This window comes from Siphateles boraxobius, unplaced genomic scaffold (genome assembly GCF_051911475.1).
Source record: "Siphateles boraxobius isolate OS27281-9 unplaced genomic scaffold, OSU_SipBor_1 26, whole genome shotgun sequence".
NCBI lineage: Eukaryota > Metazoa > Chordata > Actinopteri > Cypriniformes > Leuciscidae > Siphateles > Siphateles boraxobius.
The window spans coordinates 5364980-5391251 of NW_027508876.1; the positions used below are offsets into that span (position 1 = coordinate 5364980).

At 40.1% G+C, this 26272-nt stretch overlaps 1 protein-coding gene across 7 annotated transcripts in view; it reads right to left on the reverse strand.

Annotated features, from left to right (window-relative positions):
- myo3a (myosin IIIA) overlaps window positions 1–26272 on the reverse strand; it is a 145833-nt gene that overhangs the window by 76455 nt on the left and 43106 nt on the right. For 3 of the 7 annotated variants that reach the window (XM_077244185.1, XM_077244183.1, XM_077244181.1), the window contains 2 exons: window positions 3747–3930; window positions 2322–2456 (listed from right to left, as the gene is read on the reverse strand). In XM_077244185.1, the coding sequence (XP_077100300.1) occupies window positions 2322–2456; window positions 3747–3930 (319 nt within the window). Of the gene's footprint in view, window positions 1–2321; window positions 2457–3746; window positions 3931–7490; window positions 7617–9859; window positions 9930–26272 lie in introns of those variants that run through there. The other 4 variants (XM_077244182.1, XM_077244179.1, XM_077244180.1 and 1 more) reach the window with 3 other exon arrangements.

The following is a 26272-nucleotide window of genomic DNA, read 5'->3' on the forward strand; positions in this document are numbered from 1 at the left end:
ACTGAGGTAAATTCTGACACCAAATGAACATGAGTTAATCCCTCCAGGCAGGTCTAATATATATTAAACACAGACCAAGAGTGAATTCAGCTGTGCAAAAACAGGAAAAAAAAGCCTGTTACCCCAAGGTAACTATATTGATGCTTAAAAAATATAATATATAAAACTGACTGGCATATGATTGTGTGATTTCTGAACCTCTCTATAGTCAACAAAAGGTCTCAGAAAGGTCTATTTGCACTGTGATCATCAGAAAACAAAGATAAGTGGAGGAGATGTTCAGGGCACAGCGTGTTGGAAATGTTCTGCTCAGCACAGGTTAAGCGCCATGGCTTCAGGGAACTAGAGGATTTATAAATGTCTCAGATAGAAAGCACAAATCAGGGACACAAGCAACATTTCTCACAGAGAAAATTCCTTCTAAATCTGTACATTTAAATCACAATTTTGAAAACGAACTGCAAATGAATTGATCCTTACAACAAATTAGTGGTTGATGTGATACTGATATCTAGACAGAGTGGCTGATACTGGTTTAGGTAATTTAATGATAGCAAATAAGCCAATAATTACTCAAAATTCACTTAAAAGTATTTGAAAAAAAACACAGAATATTCTGGAATAACTTCCCTTAACTGTTTTTGTCTAATGTTGAAATTTGAAAATGATCAAATATTGGCCTGAAAAAATGCTGTAAAAACGTGTGTACAGTTGAAGCTGATGTAAGTTTTGGGGTCCAAACTATTCCTTCCGACTTCCTTTAAGCCTTAATATACAGGGGGTGAGACCCACCTGTCACGGTTAAGCTGCAGCAATCCAAGTGAGCACTCAGAAGGATAATTAAACTGACTTTTAATAAACACTGAGGGAAACAAAACACTACACGCTATAACAAAACGTTAACACTAACCAAGGGCTTAAATACACAAGGGAGCCTAAGAACAGGGAAAAGGTGTGCATTAGACACCAAATTAACGAGTGGTAGGGAAATGAGAACAAAGGAAACAGAAACTAGAACTAAACCAAACCAAAATACAATGAAACCAACATACATGTGACACCACCATACCCAAACAAGTATACTCCCAACACTACCTATGTTTGGATATGTACCATGATAATATCATGGAATTCTATTTGAAGTACCTTGGAGTCTTATGGAAATATCATGGTATTGGATACCATTTGACTAACATGGTATTACCATTACTGTTTCATGGTGCTTTTATGAAAATCCAACAATAATAGACTTTAATTTTTAAAACATGCCTAAAGAATATTGGAAGAATAAAGCAGTTCACAATTTAAGAATATTGATATGTTGTACAGTATTAAGCATTATGGCACTTCTGCAATTTGGTAAAATGAAACTTTAAAAATGAAATGATAGCTGTTTTTGTGCATAACCATACAAGGAGTTGTGTGGCTATTAAAAATGTAAAACTGATTATACAACATATTGAATTCGAGAATACAATTAATAAACATTAAATATGGTGTACATAATATTATGTTCATGTACTGGCACATTCTAATTACTGTATGATTCAGCTGTAATAACACACTTGTAACTTTTGCAAATTCAATACAACTTACATAGGCTTATTTTTCTGAATAATTACTGCCGAAAGGCATAACTAATGAGCAGTACTCAACAATAGTTACAGTACAGTGCAATATAAAGTGACATCACTTGTTAGTACAGTGAGACCCATGACAGTGGTAGACCATCTATTTCCAGCTAAAACCAGTGCGTCTAAATGCAGAATTGGTATCTGAACCTGCTCATCTTAGCAGGACACAGCCGGCCCACATTAGCAGTCATCTTCACCCTCCCATACCTGTCCTGCCACAAAAACTCTATCCAGACCTACTGAGACTAAAGTCTCTTATGTAACACTCATCCCATTTCCTTCAAACCTGTGTGTTCTCAAGCAGTCAAACAAGACAAAAGGCCATGTGGGCCTAATGTGATTTTAAAAATGACAATATCTTAAATTGTCCTCTAAAAACTTCCATTTCACAGCTTTAAGAAATGTTCTGTATGTTCTAATTTAAATGTGCTCCTACATTTACAGAGGCGTTGAAACGAATTACCTTTTATTAGCAGCATATTTTGCTAATCCTCTATAAACAGATTTTCACTGCTATACATATCCCATTAGCCCACACTGCAATGGCAGCAATAAATCCATCATGTGATAATGATATAGCATGCAGTACACAACTTTGCTATGATGACCAAAACATTAGCATTTGCATGTGTTCCTGCTGCAAACAATAAATGAGATGCAAATACATGACATAGAATTGAACTTTACCTCTAGCACTAGCCAAAGCTGGTCCCCGTTCTTGACATCCTTCCTGTAGAACATTCCAAAGAACTTGACGACATTGGGATGGTCTGAGAGAGCTTTTAGGATGTTATATTCAGCTTCAATTTCCTCATCAATATCCTGAAATAAACAGATGAATTGAATTGATGGCACTCTTTGCTGTTTTAAAGTAAGGGCGAGCCATTGTAAATGTTTATTAAACAGGTTGCTATATTTCTAAATGTAAAATTCTAATTTATTGTAAGGAAAACAGGAATATTATTTTGGTATACCATGACAGTGAATAAATAATGACAGAATTCCATTGACAGATTGACAATTTCATTTTTGGTGTAACTTTTCTTTTAAGAACAAAAAAGAAAAGAAACGTCAATTTTCACTTTTGAGTGATCAAAGACTCTTCTTTAACTATTCAACACAAATGGAGGCACTGATGCAAAAAAATATTTTTTTCCTATTGATTTTATCTATTGAATTTAGCGAAGCCAGAAAGGCAATAAAATGTCAGCATTAACAAAGCCCCACAGCAGTGAACTACACATGAGGCACAGACTGAAATAATATTTGTTGGCTTCCACGTCCTTCAAGGTTTTTGGACCAACATCGGAAAATAACTGTTTACTGATTGAGCCTGAGGAAAAACAACCTCTTAGGGTAGCGTTTTAATGGATATGGTACACAGGTCTTTTCTGTGATGCCTTTTGGCTTCAACAATGCTCCATATATCTATTATGATTACAGCATTTCCTGCAGTTTGAAAGCAGTGCAAATTAATATTTGTGAATATCCGAGGTACAATGGCTATGGCAGCTGCAGTCTATTAAATTAAGCCAAGATTTATTTGATCTAGATGAGTGATTTTAAATATACTGGCAGCCGAAGGTCCATTGAAATACTTCCAAGCTTCCTTTCAGGACTTTGAAAGGGTGAATTGGAGAAAGGTAAATTAACACAAATTGCACATCTTCTGAAAAGCCATCTCATGATGATTAGTCTGGGTATATGCTGTTAGAGGTCCTTTTATTTGTCCAATCACTAAAAGAAAGAGTGTCTGGCTGGAGAAATAACGAGCAGGACAGAGACACAGAGAGCCTTTGGTCATTATCTGCAGGATATAGATGTTCTGTTCTTATATGACAGTGGCGAGTGGAATTGCCTGCAGGCCTCTCTTAAGGCAGACACACTCTCTCAGGTACAAACAAATGAGCAAAAGCATGCATACAGATGCACACAAATGTGAACTGATTGAACTTGAAGGGTCCAAAATTACCCTCCCCTTAATGACTCTGCCCTTCTGTGCAAATATGCCCTTGAATTTTCTCTGTGTTTAAAAATGGAGAGACTCTGTCTCTCTTTATGACCTAAAAACACACACCACATACACGTTTTATCTAGTAGGGTTTTACTCACATGGATTGGATCCAATATTTTGACGGCGGCTTTGCTGCCATTGACTCTGTTAAGCACTTTATAAACTTTCCCATAAGTCCCTTTCCCAATAGTCTCAATGATCTCCCAGGTATCAGATGGATCTGGAAAGCTGTCAAAGACGATGGATTTCCCTGAGCGAGGAAACATCTTCCCGAACGATCTCCTGAGGAGAAAGAGCACATATCGAGTCTTGAGCCAAATGTTTTTTTTTTTTTTTGCAGTTATAGACAGCCCACTCACTGTTTTTCCATTTGACTTATAGTGGTTAACACAGAAGTTGATTTGTCACTTGTGACGCCTGTATGGGCAAGATAAGATGAGTAAAAGCCCCTGCATGAAAAATACATATTGTATGGGCTTAGTTAGTCTTTCGACAGCTAGGGCTATTTCTGTTTGACAGTAAAGTTACTCCAGGATTAACAAAAATATATAGATTAGTAACATGTCCTACTTAGCAAAATTGAACACCCTTTATCATGTCTGACTTAACATATTCCTCAGACTTTTGCAAAAGCTGTTGGCTTTTTTTGCCTCTTATTGAGGATGGAAAACTTGTTTTGGACTAAAATGTTTTGGTTAAATGTATGTCTCAAGGGTTTTTTGATATAAGAATTTGTGAATACCTTTTCAAAAAACAATGTCTGAGAAAGGTTGAAAGATCTGAGGGTGCAGTGAGCCAGTTTACCAAAGGGCAAGACGTTATGCTCCTTCAAAGCCATCATTATGTTGAGGTACAGTAACTCAACAAAAACTGCCTGTCCTCCTCAAAAACTATGACTTAGTGAAATAAATTATTACATTTTATTTGTCACAATGCAAAAACTTTGACAGAAACCCAGTTGCAGAGTTATGCATGTTCTGAAGAAAACATTAGTCGTTTTGCCTGTGCAAAGCAAAATGCTAGAGTATTCTGGGTAGTTGGCAGGGTGTTGCTATGCTGTGGCTGAGGTTTTCTGGGTCTCTGGTAGGTGGTTGATCACTGGCCTAAATCAAAAGAGCTCACATCCATTCTGGTCTCTTGATATGACTCGGAGGTCCTTTGTTCAATGCAAATGTTGCTATTTTATTTTTCGAACAAAGTTTAGTTCTATCCCTAATTAAACACACATAAACCAGCTAATCAAGATCTTCAGGATAACTAGAGACTCCTAGGCAGGTGTGTTGGAGCTAAACTCTGCAGTAAAAATGGTCTCCAAGAGCAGGATTGGACACCTCTCACCAGGTTGGATATTGAGAACCGGTTCCATTTTAGAACCGGTTCCAAATTTCCAAACGCAAGAAGACCCGCATTCTGTTTTCTGTGCTGCACACAGATGCAAAGTGCACTCACAGAGTGATTTTAATTTGATTTTGAACCATTCAAGCACAAAAATTCTTGTGCGCTGTTTTTTGTGCTGCGCACACATTTGCTCTGCGTCTGAAAACTGATAAATGCTTCGGAGGACGCATTACAAGATCGGAAGGCATCAGGGCATGTCTGAATGCAATGTTAGTTTCATGTTCTGTCTCCTGAGATACCTTCATCTGAATGATTTTTGAAGACAGCATAGCTGTATCCTTCACTGCCTTTGATATCCCACAATCCAGAGCTTTCTATTCTGTGACAGTTAGAAAAATAAAAATGGCATCTGAAAGTTCCGGCTGTGGTGAGTTTGTGTGTAAATGTAAATCTTTGATAAACATTTTCCACTTATGATGTCATTTCTAGCGAGAAATCACTATTGTAGTCAATAAATATTCTCTTAGTTTTCACCAAAGCTCGCTCTATTTTACTGTAGATCATTAAACCGTTACACTGCCTAAGAAGTCTGTCCGAAATGAGTTTCGTGAGGTACCTTCGTACACAAACAACAAGTCAGCTGCCTACATTTTCGGACAAAGAAAACATGTGTAACAGTATATTGGATCCGTGCAGCTCTTAAAGTAACAGCAGCTTAATATTCCTGCTGCCATCTCTATAATAACTCCAATCAAACAACAAAAGAAAAAGATAAAATTCACTTGCTGTTCTTGCCTGAATAATTTTTGTAATTATATAATGTATATTTTATTAATAAAGAGCAGTGTTATTTTACATTTGATTAAAGTTTCTGCATCTGAATACCTGAAAATCTTAAAGCAACACCAAGGAACTTTTCCTCTGCGGTCGCCCTACAGGTTGGAAGCGGAATTGTCCATTACCGCTGTTGTAAATAATTTAGCCTACCACAGCCTACTGTTGCACGCGCACGCTCGCTGTTTATTCAGCACCGGCTTTGGAATCAACAATGGCCACAGACTAGGTAGAGTATGAATCATAATTTTATGAAAGACATCAAAAACGAAGAAAAACTATGTATGCCGTAAAGCAGTCGAATTCTTTAGTTCTTTTTGTGCCTAGGTAACTACCCGAAACCCAGTAAAAGCGATACAGACCACGTTAGGCTATGGCAGACGTGTCATTTAACCTATTTTAAGTCGATGTACCATCACAAGGGTCTTGGAAATATATTATGAAGGTTGAAAAACTACATAGTGTTACTTTAAAACACTGTTTATTTCACTTGTATCTTTGTTTAGTTGTATTTATTTGTGCAATTGCTCATTTTTTAATTTGTTCTTTTTTAAGTGTTTACTTAAATAATAATAGTTGAAATGTATATTAGTTAGGCTAGTAGTTTTTGCTATGGTATTTTTAAACCATAGGGAAAAGTTCCTTGTGTAGTGTTCTTTAGCTTGTTGATTTTTGTTCATGGTATCAGCTACAATGAAATGCTTTGCAATAAGACTTAGAATAAATGTGCATTTTTTTTTAAACTTTATTTGAATCAAAATTAGGAATCAATAAGAATCAGAATCGATAAACATAATTGTAATCATTAAAATTCAAATAATACCCAACCCTAACCAAGAACAAATCTTATGTCTGATCACTCAAAAAAGTAATCAAATATCTTAATTTAAACAAAGTTACCTGCTAAGTTACCTTGCAATGAGAGGAATTGTTTATAATAGAGGTCTTCACCCCTTTTCATGGAGACCCACTGTCCTGCAAAGTTTATTTACAACCTGCTTCAGCACATTGATTAGAGGATATTGTAGCTAAAGTCTGCAGGACAGTAGGTCCTCAGGGCTAGGGTTGAAGACCTCTGTGTTATAACAGTCAGGGTTTGAAATTAACTTTTTTACTCAGCAGCCAATATGGCTCCTAATTTTTTAAGTTACCTGCCATTCAGAACTTCTACTAGCCAAAACAAAATTATCAGAAATAAACCAGATTATCAAAGTCACAGCTTAGATTTAAATATATTTATTATTACTTATGATTCTGAATCATTGTGTTACTCTCAGCTTTATGACATTCAATCACTGTTTGCGGATTCCATTCAAATAAAATAAAATGGAAATAAAAACAAATTTATCTGTGACTTCTCTTATAAATGCCATACGTTTACCTGCACGTAGCAAAAGACGCTAGGGCGCAATGCTAGTAATATCAGGCATAAATACTTAAGAAATTGTAGTTTAAAAGAAGAACAACACATTATGTCTACACAAAAGCTAAAAGCAAACTTGCCACTCTGTAAGTATTGTTTATAATCACTGATCTTATTATAGTGTCTGTCTAACAGATTCACCATTTGTGACCCTACCGGGTGAAAGTTCAACCACCTCTTTCTCTACTCTAACCGCAATTAAACCTACTTTCAAGATGAAAACAGAAAAGGTCAACATGTCACTTACATTCTTTTCTTAAATGGTCGATGAACATTTTGTTGAATAAGTCCATATTGATTCTGTTGAGGCAGTCATGCCGTGTGAACACTTGTGGAGGAGTTAACCACAGCTAAAGCTAATCTCAGCAAGCCATGCCTGGCACCAGAAACAATGCTAAGCAGCAGAAGATATGTTGGGATTAAGAGGAATTAGTTGACTACGCCATGAGCCTTTCCTCATTTAGATTCTCATTGATAAAGGTGCCAAAGCTAGTTAGAACAACTAAGAATATAACACCAGGGGGACTACCTCTCTAACCCAAAGAAAGTACCTAGACAGAGTGTAGTTTAGGAAGCATCCTTATCCTTTTGTTAAGGGTTGTACACCAAAGAAAGCTTTTTCATGCCGTGTTTAGTATTTACGTAACCCAGTACTTTTGCCATTTTTTCTAGAGTGCAAATTAATGCCCCATTACTTTTTTAAGCAAAAAAGACACACATTCCATTTTCTTTAGAATGAAAGATTATGTATGTTGATCCCTTAAAATTGCAACATTATTTGGAAGTAAATAATCTCTTTCCATTTTCTTAATTTTACACAAATTGTAGTGCTGGCTGTATTTTTTCTATAATTCGCTCAACCCAGTCAATCATTACCAGAGTTAATGTGTTAAGAAAATGATCAAACAGAAATATACGCTTATCAACCACCACAAACCAACGCTTGGTCCCAAATTAATTAGTTCCCTACTGAGGGACATTTTAATCTAGGCTAAATCTGCAATCCTATTACCTACTCCTGCAAAATTTGTTTGTTGTCAGTGGTTCCTTTTGCTCAATTTCAAGTTCATTCATATTTTGCACCCATTTGTAGAAAGTGGCAATTAAGTTAATATGTTTCAGTATGCAGTCAAAGTGAGCATGTTGGTATGCCTGCTTTCGGTAAAAAACAGCATAAATTATACCAAGAAGTTTAAAAAACAACCAAACCTGGTAGGACATAATAGGACATTATCAGTGATTACTTATGCCAAGTGATTAGCCTTCTAAACAGCGAGGCCACGTTGCATGTAACTGAGCACACGTACAGCTCAATGTATAGTAGCCCAGGAACTTCCAGACACGTTTAATAATGTATTGAGCTTCTGTATGTTACAAAACTCCATCACACAGAGACACAGGAGAAACCAAAAGATAAGACTAGCCCACCTTAGCACTCACAAATTACAAGACATTGGGTGTGAGTATGTAACATGACCTCCCCTACCTGAGGTACTTAGGGGTTATTAGATGCATTAGCGTATGCATTTTTAAATGGCCTTGCAAAGGCAAGTATCACTATTGCTTCTCATACAGGGTTTGAGGCATTAATGATAATGGACTCTTTTCATGTGGGCCATTAAGCAAACACCAAGCAACCACACAGAACACCATAACAACTACCACACTCTGGCAACCTCCCAGAACACCTTTGTTCTCAACTCTTGCCCTCAAGGTCAACATTCTTGCAAGGTTTAGCTCCAACCTTTACCATACTCACCTGCCAGTATCTTTAGGTGTGTTCACACCATGATTAATTTAGGCGTTAATGGTGGAGCCATAGTGTCCGAGGACGTGAACAGCTCTGAATATAACGTCACATGTTGTCATCTCGAGACTACGATAATTATCAGATGGCGTGAACGCAGCATTTCTAGTAATCCTGAACACCTTGATTAGCTCGTTAATTTGTGTTTGATTAGGGTTGGAGCTAAACTTTGCAGGAAAGTGGACCTCGAGTGCCAGAGATGAGAACCCCCACCCTAAATTTTTGGCAGCAAGACTCACCTTGAAGCAATCAAAAGTGAAGTAGGCTATGTATGTTTGAATTCATTTTGTACCTTATTACCATGGTACATAAGGATGTATTAAGTCCATATTCCATATTATAAATCAAAACAAAATTGTCGCTAGACACACAAGCTGGTTAACTAAAGAATTTATGCAAATCAGGTCAAGTAAAAATGCTAAAATTGTGTACTACAACACATCTGGATTTGACTTTTTATTATAACGATCATCTAAATAATTTGCTGAATAATTTCAGCCATCACAACAGAATGTATTCTTTTGTTAATACAATTCTTTTTTACCACAGCGATAATAGCAAAAGGCAAATAGCAATGATCTTAGTGAATATGGTACAATCCATAATGAGGCTAATTTGCATAGAAAGGAAGTGTTTTGCCATCAAAATAATGACAATGACTTAATTTTAATTTGGCACAGCACTATTTTAGAGCGCTTAGCACCTAGCTAAACTATATTGCGGGTGCAGTGTTTTGCACTGAAATACTGTGCACAAAAGTGGTGCAATTGTAAATGTAGTGCAATGCAATTCACCCATCATTTGCATACCTGTTTTGGCCAGATGTCATCTCTGCCTGCTTTGCATCCAGAGAGCAACTTCATGAAAGTGCTCAGCACACTGAAACATTACAAGATAATGCATTTTGCTCTATGGTAAGGCTTGTCTCCTTATTTCACCTTTTTAAAGAACAAAAGTCAAAGCAACTTGAGGAGAGTAAGGAAACAGGAGCCAGGACCGCCAGGGAAAGAAAGACAAGAGACCTGAGCTAATTTACAAGGCTATGAGCGGGTTGATGTTTCAGTTTAACCTTAGCAGTACAAAGTATACAGAGGAAAACGACTTATTGTAAGACACATTTACAGCATTACTACAAATGATGCAACAACAACAAAAAAAGATAAATTAGTAAATTAGATAAGGAAATACAAGCATTGTTTTATGAATATACATTATAAATATGCACAACTTAAGAAGTCAACAATAGCAACTTACTCCAAACATGTTAGGCTCCATTTGACCTCACATATTATAAATAGATGTACTGCAAAAATACCCAGCCATAACTGCTTCCCAAGGTCAATTATTGTCATTGAATCAAAAACATGTAACTGATCTTTACCTGACACTTTAGATGCAAATCAGAACCACATCCCTATATACTTTCTCGTTGTGGCTAAGACTTCTATTACACACAGGCACATGCACACGTACACATTCAAAGCAACAAATTGCAGCCAAACCCACACCTGAATAAGCAAATCGGACGAATTTGATTATCTAGCCCTGCCCTTACTAAGTTAATCTAAGGCATTGAAAGAAATGCTTTCAGCATGACTTATACACCTAAAATGCAATTCAGATACTTCATGGATAGCTCTAATGCATTGTCTTTTGTAAAAACAAACCAAGTTTTTCTATATTTGCAAAGAGCTACAATATATTTAATAAAACTGCAGTTTCTCAAACTCTAAAATAACCTATGAACACCTGCTTTAAGATCTAAACTTTCAAACAAAAGGTAAAAGCCCACACCATGCAAGTAAACTATAACGTCAACTTACAGTTCGCCGCTGCCTCTACATGCTCAGGTATCAATCAGTCACAGCCTCCCGTGGCAGAGGAAGGAGACTGTGCTTGTTACAGCCTACAGTTAGGTTATCTCTCTGTTTTATGTATTATTCATCAACAAAAAGTAACACAATATTGTCCAATATGCCACCATGCTTGGCTTCTGACTGTTGCTTTAATGTCACCTTGATGTTGCAACTTGGCTAAGGTGACGAAGGCATGCAATATCACTTGCAGAAGACATAATAAAACAGGCGTCTGTTTGGACACCCGTTCTGTAAAAAAAAAGTGCAACAGGGCATAACACCAGACTTCAGGCTATAGAGTAGTGTGATAGAGTTTCTACCTACAGTGCAGGCACTAGATAAAAGAAGGGTTAGGACAGACAGCTTGATATCGATTCGAGTTTTATTGCCAGTGTTCTGTGTTTTGACTCAGCCGATAATGACTAACAGAGCAACAGATGGTATTGTGATTGACACTACATCCAAGTCTACACTGTTGCAAAAAGGTATTGTTACTTATCTATCTTAGCCTCTCATTTCAACCTGATGATCCCACAGTAGCTGCACATATCTCAAGCTGTCTGGCGGACATCTCGGCATGGATGAAGGAACATCACCTGCAGCTCAACCTGGCAAAGACTGAGCTTCTCGTCCTCCCTGCCAATCCATCTCTACAGCACGGCTTCACTATCCAGCTAGAGTCATCCTCAATCACCCCATCAAGGTCGGTCAGAAATCTGGGAGTAGTATTTGATGACCGACTGTCCCTCACAGACCACATTACGGAGACAGCTCGATCATGCAGGTTTGCAATCTATAACATCAGGAAGATCAGACCTTTCCTAACAGAGCATGCATCACAACTTCTCGTCCAGGCCCTGGTTATTTCTAGGCTTGATTACTGCAATTCTCTTCTGGCTGGACTTCCATCATGTGCAACTAAACCTCTACAGATGATCCAGAATGCTGCAGCCCGCCTTGTCTTCAATGAGCCCAAAAGGGCCCACGTCACTCCTCTGTTCATCTCACTGCACTGGCTAAAACTTGCGGCTCGCATCAAATTCAAGGCTTTGAACCCTCGTCCGGAATGCAGAATCCCTGGCAGCATTCAAAAGACAACTGAAAACTCATCTCTTCCGTGAGTACTTAACATAAAAAAATATATATATAAAAAAACCTTTCCTTCTCCTTTAAATCATCCCTTGTCTGTTTTTTGCTACTCTGAGCAATGCTTGAACTTTGTATTTTGAGCACTTCTAGCGTTGTTCTTGCCTCTTCACGATGACTCGCTTGCTTTAGTCCTCAGTTGTAAGTAGCATTGGATAAAAGCGTCTGCTAAATAACTAAATGTAAATGTAAATGTAAATCTTAGAGAGACATCTAGTGTCTCTACCTCTGGCAATGACAACACCATGACCTAGTAGACAGGGTTATTTCATTATCAGTATGGTGAGTACAGATCATTTTATTTATTAGATATTGCTGCATTTATCTAAGTTCTTAGAACTTTATTGACAAGACAAAAAAAATGGCCTAGTGTCTCCAATTAATCTGTCATGCATGTCATTATAAAGGCCACCTGACTCAGCTGGGATTCAAACTACAACTTTCTTGTGAGGGAACATTGTTACCCATTGAGTCACCAAGTTACTCCTAAAAAAAGCATTTATCAAAAAAAAATATCTTTAGTTTCTTATTATGTAACTGCAAAAAAGGTTTTAACTTAAGATATTGCCACCTAGAAAAACTTACAAACTAAACAGAGTTCTTACATTTTTAGAATAAGAGTTGTTCTTGCCAGTGTATATCTTGTGTGTAAATGCTAAGGTATTGTGGGCGGTTAACAGGGCATTGCTAGGTGGTTCCCTTTCAGTCAGTTACGTTTGAAGTTATGTCAGAACGGAACTGTCGAATTGGGATCTCGCCTGAGAGAACAATCACCTTAGAGTGTAAACTAAACGAGGTGGAGTCCCCTCTGCTTTGCCCCGATCTAGTTCCTCTGCCCAGTAGAGGGCTACTTCTGTGAATAGCCAGGGTGACCTGAGGATCACAGTGAGGGCTCCCCCGCTGAGTCAATCTCCGTGGGCCCCTCACTCCTCTAGCGCATCGCAAGTTGGGAAGCTTCCGGTTGCGATTGCTGGACCTTTGCATGGAGGACCAAGCATTTCATTAGGGGATCCGGCGGAGGATCAGATATCAATCGCTGCATCGGAGGGTGGGCTAAAGTCCTCCGGGGATGAAGATTTGGCTGCGCTGCCCCCTTCTGGGAGATTAGTGTTGATCGAGGCTTTCCCGGGCAGCTGATAGCGTCGGGCTCTAGTGGAAACATCCACCGTGTCCTGAACGTTCGAGGCTGGATGACTGGTATCTTGTGGCGGCCCATGCTGACTACCAGAGCCCCGACCCAAAGAGGTTACCAGATCGTGGAAGGCACCTTTTTCTGCCACGGTCAATCTGACAGCACGTCTCACAAACGAGCATGCTCAGTCCATGCCTAAACACACTCAAGGGCAGGACAGCGGCTCCACTGAAACTATTTCAGAGGCTCCAGGGGCATATGGCATCCAGAGCCAAAGTAGCGTCGCTCTGGTTGCTTCATATGAGGTCGCTTCAGCACTGCCTCCATGCCAGAGTCCCGAGATGGGCATGGCACCGCGGCATGCACCGGGTGACAAGAAGGTTTGGCCTGTCGCCAAACCTTCACTCCATGGTCAGACCTTGCTTTTTTATGGGCGGGAGTTCCTCTAGAACAAGTGTCCAGGCATGTTGTTGTCTCAACAGATGCCTTCACTATCGGCTGGGGCAACATGTGCAACGGGCGTGCAGCCTCAGGCATTTGGACCAAGCTGCACTGACACATCAACTGCCTTGAGTTACTAGCAGTACAGGCTGCTCTGGGCCACTTTAAATCGCTGCTACAGGGCAAGCACGCATTGGTCCGGACGGACAACACTGAGGACGTTACGTACATCAATTATCAAGGTGGTCTATGCTCTCATCACATGTCGGAACTTGCCCGCCATCTCCTCCTCTAGACTCTGAATCTGAGGTTGCTTCGTGCCATTCATGTTCCGGGCGAGCTCAATCGCACAGTTGACGAGCTCTCACAATAGCCCACGCTCCCGGGAAAAATGAAGACTCCATCCCCAGGCAGTCCAGCTGATCTGGAGACGCTTCGGAGCTGCACAGCTGGACATGTCCCACTGCCAGTTGTTTGACTCCCTGACCGAGGATGCGCTGGCACACAGCTGGCCAGGGGCCTACGCAAGTATGTGTTTCCCCCAGTGAGGCAACTCGCACAGACTCTTTGCAAAGTCAGGGAGGATGAGGAGCAGGTCTTTCATTAATGTTAAGTAAAAAAACACTCAGTGCTTTTGACTGAATAACTTTTTTATCTTTAATATGAATCAATTTATATTTAATTCATACAGTGTAGACTATACAGCCTTTTATTTTTACAATTGATTATTCAATTTCGGTAGTATTTCTTACTACATGTTAAACTTATGTTTTACCTGAAAAACTTGAAGTTTATTTAATTTGTATATTTTTCTATTTTATTTTTCCTATTGTTTGTAATTTTCTTCTTTGTTCCTATTTTTAATTTTAAAAGTCAAATAAAATTGCCTGCCTTCCATTTATTACAGAAGACGTGTGTAATAATTGAGGTCAGCTTAAAGGACATTTGTTTTATAATATTTGGTTGACAGAAAGGGGAAGAAAAAATAAATACATTTCAAGGTTCACATTTAATTCAGTAGGATTTTTTTCTTCTTCTAGACCTATTAAACTGTCTACCGCAGTCAAATAAGAAAAGTAACACAAAACACTAAACTACAATCAAATCTGCACATTTCAAATCCAAATTTGAGTCAAAATCGAGAACCAATTTTTAATCGAATCGTGAGGTACCAAAAGATTCCCAGCCCCAATAGGTGCCCATATGCTGTGATTCCTGCAGCCAGGGGCGTCGGACTGGGGGTAAAACCAGTACTGATTACAAGGGCCCCAAGGGGAGAGAGGGCCCTTGAAAAGTCTGGAATATATTTTATTTGGAACATGGGGGCCCATCAAGACTGCCTATACATAGGGCCCGGGATTTTGTGCTACGCCCCTGCCTGCAGCGACCCCATATGTGTATTCTTCCACGATAAGGCTCCCCTGTCGGCAAGCCCGTGTCTTTCCCTGGCAGAGCCCCTCTGCCGTCCATGTTCGGTATTGACCTAACCCTAGCTAGGCTGGATCTACGACAGAGACCTTCCATATGTAGCACTGCTTTGTTGGCCAGTCCATATGTGTAAGTTCCCACATGATACCTGACATAATGTCGAACGTGACTGACTGAAAGGGAAAGTCAAGGTTACTATTATAACCCCCGTTCCCTGAAGCATTTACTTTCACAAAAACATTCAGTATTCCACAAACTCAGAATATTACGTTAACCTGCAATAATTAAATATGTTAAAATAATACAAATATACTTTATGCATTTAAAGTCACTATATTTGCTGCTGACCTTCGATGATCCAATTCAACCATACCAAATAAGCAAAAATTAGTTTAGATAAACATCATATTTGTGTTTCATTTTAAAAATGTATCTAATTACAAGTACTTCATTTTTGGAATCTGATTATGTAATCCAGATAACAGTGTAATCAGCTACTACTGAGCACTGCTTGTAACCATGGAAGTAACATTGACTAAAGTAATATTAAAGATGGCAACATCCATAAAATTGGAAAGTCTTATCACATTAAACACAACAAGATTCCAATCGTGGTTTAGTAACTACCAGATGTGTAGATATGATGTATAATAATAATAATAATAATAATACATTTTATTTACACAAGACAGCAATACAACAAATAAAAGCTGTATAACATTACATAATTTAAAATGTATCTGAGAAAGCTAATTTAAATAGATAGAAAAGTCAGTCAATCACTATCTCATATAAATTGTGGAAGAGAATTACAGAGACGAGGAGCAGCACAGCTGAACGCCCTGAACCCCTAAACGAACAAGGGAAACAGATGAAGAAGATCTAAGAGTAAGCTTGGGGGTGTAAATATGAAGCAAGTTGGAGAGATATGAGGATGCAAGATTGCAAAGAGCTTTAAAAATGAGAAGCTGAAATTTGTACTCTACTCAATATTTAACAGGAAGCCAGTGTAAATAATAGAGAACAGCGGAGATATGCTCAATGGAGGAGGTTCTAGTAATTATACGGGCATTATAATGTGTCAGCTGAATGCTTTAGATCCAGACACTGTCTTCCACTGGAGCTCCGGTCAGTTTTGTGGTCTGCATGCAACTTATGCTCCCCTCTCTACTCAGGTATAAAAGCTGCTAATTAAGAATTGAATGATGAAACGTTAGGAGGACTCTTGTTGTTTCAAATGAAGACTTAGAAGTTTAATGGAAGTCATCATCTTTGATATTACTTTAGTCACTGTCACTGTGGTTACGAATGATAGTAAAGAATATAATATGGGCTTCACTCCCGTTGCACATTTATACTGACAGTTATAGAGTTTTCCACTGAACATTTTACCATCTTTTCATTTTAGGGTTCTAAAGCCTGGTGTTATTGGAGAACATTTTTAAGTTCCACAAAGACATTTTTTTATCATCTAGTGATTTAGAAAACCACATATATTGTGGTGCATATAAGAGCCACCTCAAGAACTCTCAAGACAGTTCTCTGCCGAACCTAAGGTGTTACTAAGACCCAATTTAGACCTATCGGTTCAATAATTTGTTACATGCCTCATACAAATGCAAGCCATTAATCCATTCTACCCTTTTCTGCATCGATCAACACTGACTTAAAGTCTTTCCGTAGCTTCCATCCTCTCTTTGCTTGACTGGATGTCCAGTAAGTTACAGCATCCAACTCCCATTATAACATCCAATTATGGGCAAGCACTGACAAGCATTTTCTTCTCTGTCAATCAATTTCAGCAGTTTTTCACACTTCACTGGGGACAACACTCACCAACAGGGGCTGCAGCCCAACCTCTATATTTGTGTGTTTATCTTTGTGGCCTGCAGAGAGCATTATATCTGAAGAGCTGCAGAAAGCTGAAATATTCATAGCTGCTTATCTGTTTCTCTTGGTTTGCTATGAATCTCCCGTGGTGTTCATTAGGTCCCTCCCTTCCCCGTGGTACAGTTTTCACACCGGAGGAGACGCCAGATGCGATGCTGTTCACTTGCCGTGTGCAACCCAGGAAGACTCCATCAGAAGATGCCGCTACCTCTTCCTGTGCACCTTGATCATCTCTTTTTACCCTCCTTGTCTCTTTCTTTCCTTCGCACTCTCTCTCTTTAGTACTTTCTCTTATATGACTAGCCCAGGCAAACATCATAATTCGAAGCAGTGAGGAGAAGCCAGCACTGATATTTCAACCTCTAGAAAGAGGACCATCAATCACAGGCTGATGGGAGGACCACAGGCAATCAATAACTCTGTATGAAGTCGTCCACGTCCCGACCCACGAGGAGGCCCCTCGTCATGCATCACGGTGACACCTCCCCGCCCCCTCTTTAGGTCTCCCTGGCCTCCGACAGCCTTCATTTCTAAAGGGGCCCAATTTGATCAGCCTCTTTAAGTGGTGCTCCCTCAACTGGATCTCACAGGCTTGAGTTACCACAGCTAAAGTGCCAAATTTCCTGCTCTGTTGGGTTACAAATGGTGCAGTCCAACCCACAGGCGGAGACACAGCAGTGGCCATAATGACCCCATGATTAGTGTGGGCACTGGGCCCACAACCCACTTGGACTGAATCTCGGTACCAAGACCAGCCCCCCCAATTCAGACAGTGAGCCAGACAAACATTACCTGCTCTATGCTTCATTTCAAGCAGAGGAGTACAGTCTCTATGAATCACCAGTCCTTTCTATGGTGGTTATGATTTAACTATCAAAAAATATGATTTAACCATCAAAAAGTAGTGTGCTAGCCAGAACAAAAATTTTAAGGTGTTCCTTAGGAGAATTAACCATCTGCCAAAAAACTATGGTTCATTTTAGGTGGTTACCAGGGTGTTGCTATACAGTTGTTCTGAATGTTTTTAGCTTATAGCTAGGGTTGTTTGGGGTTTTCTGTGTGGTTGCTAGAGTATGCAAAGTCGTAGCTGGGTAAAAAAAAAGATTTCATTCCTACTTCACACATGGATACTTATATTCTGGTCTATATAGTGGTTTACTACTTAGGGTTAGGGGTTTATACCATTATCAATTATTATCAATATTCTTAACTACATGCAATAGCAACAGTGGCACTTGTCTTAATAAACACAAATAATAATATTTATTAAGACCTTGAAAAAGGTGTAAACTGCACTTAGTCTTTCACAGGGTCTACATCAGATGCAAGCGGGATGATGCGATGCAACAAAAGCAAATAGAACCCAGTTATAAATAGTGATTCTGTCTACACTGGATGCAGCGTCATGATACAACGTGACAAATTCCCAACAGTAAACTGATGCCCCTTTCTATTTCTGATGTGATCCAAGCACTCTCGCTACTTTGAAGGATTTGCAATGGTTGCTGTGTCGCGTCCAGTGTAGACAGCTTCTAGCTGTTACGGTGCAGTGTGACATGACACTGGTCTTGACCGTAGACACAGTGTCAGTCTAAGGGTACGTTTACACAACAACAATGTACTAAAAACGGAAATTTTTTTCCTTTTTTTAGACGACAACAATGACAAAGCAATCTGAGAAAACGACTAAAAACACTGTGTTATTCATGCTAGGCCAGTAGTTGGCGTTGTAACTTTGTATACGGCTCTATAGACTGAAAATGTAATAAGCATTTGCATGACGTCACCATTTTCACAAATTTGTGTTTTTGTAGTTTACACAGAAACGATAACGGTATTGTTTTCAAAAACTTGCACTTTGAAACCCATTTTCGAAAGCTTGCATTTGCAGGCCCCCCAAAACGCTGTTGTCGTGTAAATGAATGGGCAAACGCCATACAATTTCTTTTGTTTTTAGTGTGCCATGTAAACGGCCCCTTAGAGCTGCCCCAATAATAAGCTACTTAATGTGATGATTGGCTATAACAAGCTGTTAGTGAGATAATAAAGACATAGCTACCGACTAGTTACCAAACATCAACCAGCCCAGCAGTGTTTAACTATTCTGCAATGAAACAATAATATAAATCTACTGGTGATCCTTTGTCTTCGGTAATTGAAAGGATTTCACAGGTTACATCATCAAACGTGTGAAACTATCAGCAAGACCCATTCAAAGCAGGTTATGAAGATTAATTAAAGTCTGTAATTAAACAGTACTAAGGAACATACATTTTACACTATCCATTGGACTGTGTGCTGATGCTTTAGGCATATGTCCTACTTAGATTTGCGGTACATTATCCCACTCAGAACATTATTCACTCACTGTTTGACATTTTATGCTTGCCATCGCCTTACATGACAATGAAGATCATAATGAGAAAAAAGGCCATGCTGACAGATGCCTAATGCAAAATGCTCATGTTTACGAAGATACAATATTGAGCTCATTCCTGTTATGCAGGACATTGTTATGTCCCTATCATGTACTGTATGTATGATACACTGTATGTATCAGAAAAAAAAATCTTGATATAATAAATATCATTTGGTTTGGAGGGTTTTGGACAATAGGGGGGCTTAGGGTGTTGGAGCGCTGAAATTATACTTCATTTAACCCGCGAAAGAAAAAAAAAATAATTTCATCATGCAACAATTTAAAAATTAGTCCTTTGGACTGACAATACTGTCAGTTAGGTTGTCTCACTTTTAACCATTCCATCCTGGCTCAATAATCTAACTTCAGTTTTTTTATTTCAATCCTATTATGTTTCTTACCACTGTGATAACAAGTCAAGTTTACCCTTTTATAGAATAGGACAAGAATATATTTATAGAATATAGACCCTTTTATAGAATACATAACAGGAATGACCAGTATGCAATTTTGATTCTGAAGAATCAGTGGCTATTTATGCAAAAGGGAAACATTTGATCCTTGACTCGTCATGCATCATTTGTGTTCACTATTAGCTTCAACAACAGAAGACACACAGCTGTCTCTTCGTATTCGTCTCATTTTTTTTGTTGTTGCTTCTTTCCACAATCAGTGCATCACAGCTGGAGATCCAGTGTATTTACACAGGCATCCTGATTGTTTCCATACACACTTGAGTCTGGGCTGTTGTGAGGCAGGTGTTGATTCAAATGGCTTTGCCTCGGGGTGACAAGTATGTCAAATTCATCAAATCCCCCACCACTGATGGGCCACCCAAGGTTAATTTACTCATCAAAGTACAGATTTGACTTTTTGTGATTTTCCAATATGTAAAGTTAAATGCTCTTTTTATCCTACATTCTAAAAAAGAATGCTGGGTTTGGGTCAAATATGGACAAACCCAACCACTGGGTTTAAAAATTGGTTGGATTTGTCAATTTTTGACTCAAACATGGGTTGCAACAACTCAGCATTTTTTTTAGAGAGTATGAAAAATGTATTGAGAAAATAATTCTAAATTTAAATAAATAAATAAAAAAAATGTGTGAGGAAAAAAAACTGAAAAAATGATGGCACTTGTCTGAAAGTCAGTAGCTGCCAAGGCAAAGTTGTTCTGAGTGGGTTTTAGCATGCCATGATGTGGTTGCATTTTTTTAAACTTACAAAAATTCTTACACACCTCTCGTCAGTAAGCCAAATGTTTTGAGATATCATTTATTTCTGTATCACAAAAGTTAGGCATAGGGGTTTGTTCATATCAACTACAAGTATGAGCAATAATAATAGCAAGCCTTTAAGACTTTATTTGCTTATTTCTGTCCAGCAGTATCAGAGGGTGGCCATGAAAAACCCCTACAGTTACTATTTCATTGCTTCTAACCATTTCAATTATTTTCAAATGCACCTTCTCGAGGTTGTGAAATCACACAAAAACAAACAAACAAAAAATCAATTAATAATGATCTGGATTTATGTGGTTGGAATACAGACAATAAATATTCAGACCAAGAACAGTGTAGGATAAAAAGATTGAGAAAGGGCTAACATGGAAAGCTCAAAGAAAACCCATAGTAAAGAAAACATAAATGAGATCTTTAATATCTCATTAGTTTCAGCTAGATAACATTGTGATTAAATAGAGAGCAATTTGAGACTTTTGCTTACATCCCCTGCTTCTCAGATGTTGAGAAAAAGATCAGTAATCTCTCATATCTCCTCTAGATTCAGAAGAAATCTCAACAATATCGCAAAATGTATTCAGTGGTGCCAAGATGCCAAAGTCAACAATCTCAATGTGCCCTCAAACATTTCTCAAGATATTTCTTCAAGACCAAATATGTGCTGTGTAAATTTGTATATCTCTAATTGTATTTCTCCAAATTAATATTAGGAGAAACATCTGAGATAAACTTCAATTAAGGTTTCCACTCTATTATCCAGCTATAAAAGAGCAACATCTGAACAATAATGAGAACAATTAAAAAAAGACACTTGACCCTCTTCAGAACAATCAATTATTCTAGTGTCTATCAGCTAGCAAAATACAGTTCTGACTGACATTAATACAAGTTTAGTGCAAACAGTGATGGTGAAGATGATCAATGTTTTGCCAGATAACATTATGAGGTATAAGACAAAATGATGGATTCCTGGAAAGATATCAAATCTAGTGGATCTATGGTGGAAATAGAGTGTAGCTCTTACCAGAGGTGAATGCAGCTGTTTCCAGACATGGTTGGACAGTTCTGCACTGAGCGATTTGGATATGTGTGGCTGCTTTTAACACAATTATCTCATACAAAGTGAAGTGGCTTTTTGTGTGATAGCATCTTAGCCCACACACTGGACTCACAACCAGATAATCATCATAATAACCGTCATTGTCACGATGAGGTGGAAGCAAGGAGGAAGCAGGATCCAATTGCAGCACACTTTATTTAATAAACTCAAACTACATAAAGACTCTGGCTAGGGCACAAGACTAAGGAACAGAACCACCAACATCAAGGTACAACAACAACATTATTAAGAACTCACAAAGACTGGACTGAAACACAGGGCTTAAATACAAGGCCAAACAAGCTAAACAAGATAACAAGGGGGCGTGGTATACATGAACACAAACGAGGAGCGGGAAAACTGAACAGGACTGAACCAAAAGTACAAAGACCGGGGGAACACAGACAGACATTACAACATAGCCCCCCCTCTATGGGCGGCTCCCGACGCCCATCAAAACTAGAGACATAGTTCGGGAGGGTGGTGGAGCGGAGGCGGTCCCGGGGGAGGGATGGCGGGCCAGGTCCGTGCAGGGAACGGGACCGGGGTCTTGCGATGGCGGACCTGGGCCATGGAACATGGGCGGAGCTGGACGAACAGACTGCCAGGGCGGAGCAGGCTGTGGGCGTGTCCACGACGGAGCAGGCTGAGGGCGAGGCCACGGCGGAGCAGGCTGAGGGCGTGACCAGGGCGGAGCAGGCTGTGGACCCTCGGGCATCCAGGGCGAAGCTGTCGGACCCTCGGGCGTCCAGGGCGGAGCTGTCGGACCCTCGGGCGTCCAGGGCGGAGCTGTCGGACCCTCGGGCGTCCAGGGCGGAGCTGTCGGACCCTCGGGCGTCCTGGGCGGAGCAGACCCTTCGGGCGTCCAGGGCGGAGCTGTCGGACCCTCGGGCGTCCAGGGCGGTGAAGACCCTTCGGGCGGCCACGGCGGTGAAGACCCCTCGGGCGGCCACGGCGGTGAAGACCCTTCGGGCGGCCACGGCGGTGAAGACCCCTCGGGCGGCCACGGCGGTGAAGACCCTTCGGGCGGCCACGGCGGTGAAGACCTTTCGGGCGGCCACGGCGGTGAAGACCCTTCGGGCGGCCATGCTGGAGAGGACCCTTCGGGTGGCCATGGTGGTGGCCTACTGCCCCCCCCCAAAAAATTCTTGGGGGTAGCTACGGGGTCGTAGCCTGGAGAAGGCACCGGCTCAGGAGAAAGAGGCAGAACCAGCGGTGAAGAGGGCTTTAGGCTGGGCAGGACCAGCGGTGAAGGAAACTCTGGGCTGAACAGGACTGGCGCAGGATCAGCGGGCTCTGGTGCAGGATCAGCGGGCTTTGGCGCAGGATCAGCGGGCTCTGGCGCAGGATCAGCGGGCTCTGGCGCAGGATCAGCGGACACCGGCTCAAGTGTGTGCGTAGCCCACACACACCACATGGCTGTGGCCATAATGGCCAGTGTTGCGGTCACTGAGGGCTCAGGCGGCGCATGCGTGGCGTGATCAGTCTCTGACTGGGAAGACGTGACGAGAACGGTCTCTGGCTGGACGGTCTCTGGCTGGACGGTCTCTGGCTGGACGGTCTCTGGCTGGACGGTCTCTGGCTGGACGGTCTCTGGCTGGACGGTCTCTGGCTGGACAGGCGGGACGTGGATAGGCTCCAGGGATACTGTGAACTGGCAGGGTGCTTCATCAGCCAAGCCCACCGTAGATGCCGAACCCCCCAAGTAAAGGGCCAGGTCAATATATCCCTCTAGGGTCCAACCGGTATAATCATCCGGCATCAGTTGCGCGATATCCGCATTCAGCCCGCTCCAGAACAGGTCCATGAGCTCAATGTCATTCAGCGATCCCAGATGGCAGCAGTTCAAAAAGTCCCTCACATACTTCTCGATCCGCTGGCCATCCTGAAACATAGAGGCTAGAAATCTTCTTAGTACCTGGTTGCTAACAACTGCTGGATCCATTGGCGGTGAGTTCTTCTGTCACGATGAGGTGGAAGCAAGGAGGAAGCAGGATCCAATTGCAGCACACTTTATTTAATAAACTCAAACTACATAAAGACTCTGGCTAGGGCACAAGACTAAGGAACAGAACCACCAACATCAAGGTACAACAACAACATTATTAAGAACTCACAAAGACTGGACTGAAACACAGGGCTTAAATACAAGGCCAAACAAGCTAAACAAGATAACAAGGGGGCGTGGTATACATGAACACAAACGAGGAGCGGGAAAACTGAACAGGACTGAACCAAAAGTACAAAGACCGGGGGAACACAGACAGACATTACAACAGTCATTCAGAACATCTCCATCATAAAATGTCAGATTGGTGCGAATGTATAAGAAGTTTACCTATTGGGAAACAAGGACAGCAAATCTAAAATGAAAAAGCATGCATTATGGAACATTGCACAGGCATTCTTGCATATCACGAGAGACTTCTTGCAGTTCAGTAGTGTTTCATTTAAGCATTACATTTGCTCTATGATGTTTCTCCAAAAATGAAAATGAAAAAAGGACAAACATAAAACAATTCTTGACATACAAAAAGAGTGTAGAGCTTTAAAAAAAAATGGATAGCATAGTTCAGATAATAGGTCATGGAAGAATTTAATGAGAAATGGTTGAGATCTCTGACAATTGATTGCAGATCAATCTTGACAAATCCGAACACAGTTTGATATTTTTTTTGGGATCTCTTCTGAAACTCATGGAAATTTCTAACTATTTTACATTTTGGCAAATTGGTGGATTATTCGTATGAATTTGTACGATCTCATTCTTATGTTTTTGTATGATCTGCTTACGCCCCAGGGATGGCTATTTTTAGGTGTGGGCTTTAACCTTAATGCTCCATAGTTTTTTTTTTTTATAATTGTACATTTTTGTATGATTCATATTGTACAAACTCATACAAAGTCACCAGCTTGTAATATAGTTATGTTTTTCTGTAAGATCGGGTTGGATGTTTTGGCAGGAGAAACATCCGAGAAGCAGGAGATTTATATATTCCATTTACTTTCCATTTCACAAGTTTGTTTGCCCATATAATCTATAAGCTATTAAGGTTACACGTATTTGGCTTGCTGTCAACAGTGGAGGGGCTTGAGGAAGCATGCTTCAACTCGAGCTTAGATAAACCCCACAGTGCGATTACTAATGCTTGGAAGATGAGTCTGGTAGCAAGATGCCTAAATTATGTTGGTGGAGTTGGGGAGGTGGAGGGATGCCAAAACAGCTGATGCTGGAGCAAGGTGAGCTACTGTTTATATGATCCAGCAATTAATTGAAAGATTAGATCGGTTCACTCCTCACGGAATTAGGTTTAGGAACTTCCCTTAATCTAATTTCTGTGTGTAGGAGAAACAACTTTTCTTTCTAAATAGGTTTACTGATAATGCATGTCCAAACATTTGGCTCTGAAAAATTCCAGTCTAATATTGTAACCAATCCATTGAGACATTTGGAAGTTAATGTGTTCACTCCTGAAACTCATACCTTATGTAAGTGGTCCTACTTGCACCCGCTTTAGGCGGGATTCGAACCAACATAACCAACTTGGGAGGCGGGCATGCTAACAAGAACGTTATAGACCGCAGCCGTAGCATTAGTTGCTAGAGCGATTCTTGAGGCCTGTGAAGTGAGGTTTACTTGCACAGCTCTATACTAGCTGGCCTCAGCAATAACATATGCTAATCAACTGATCAGAATGTATTATTATGCTGTTAATAAACAAAGACATCCACCTGAAAATTGATTTCTAAATTCTGAAATTCTAAAATATTTCAGAGGATTTGTTTTACTTCTGCTATGATAGCGAGAGAGAAGATTTGTGAAAAGCCATAGATTCTCTTGGAAGGTTTGATAGGCTTTGAAGGTTGCAGGCACGCATCAATAGACTGATGTGGCCAATGATGAGGCCATTGTCGTGCAGGGGGACGTGAGATGAATGTGTTCCTGGTGGAGCGCTGCTAAATCTGCTCACCATTGTGAGGGGCTACTAGAGCATGACTCACCCCAGCTGCCGCTAGAGATAGCAGATGTACTGGTTTATTAAATCCATATTCACACAAGTAGATCAATTTGACCACCAATATCATATCATATTCCTTTCAGATTTCTGTCGACATTAGAGTTCTGTCTCTTTACTTTCTCTCAGATGTTAGTATTTTCTTGCGACTAAATTATAATTTTGTAAATGTTTGATAATTAAAAGCAGGTGTTAACCACATCTCAATAAAGTACTGGTGTGAATATTTTATAGTAAAGTGTATCTATGGCCCTGTTTACACCTAGAATTAAAATGCGTTTTGGTTGATAGGACCACAAGTAGACGACGCTAAATTTAGTTTACAGAAGTTTAAACGTGGTCTAATGCGTTTTGAGCTTGTCCACTTTCGACCATTTCCAAAGGTATTCGAAAAATGCATTTGACCTGATTGCTTTCGTAGTGCAGACGCTTGTGTGGTCGAACAGCCACAAAAGACTGCCAACTCTCCGGCTCCGCCTACTGACCTAACGCATAAACATTATGAGATGCGCATTAGCCAGACGGGATTTAAACTTATTGGCTTAAGACCTAAG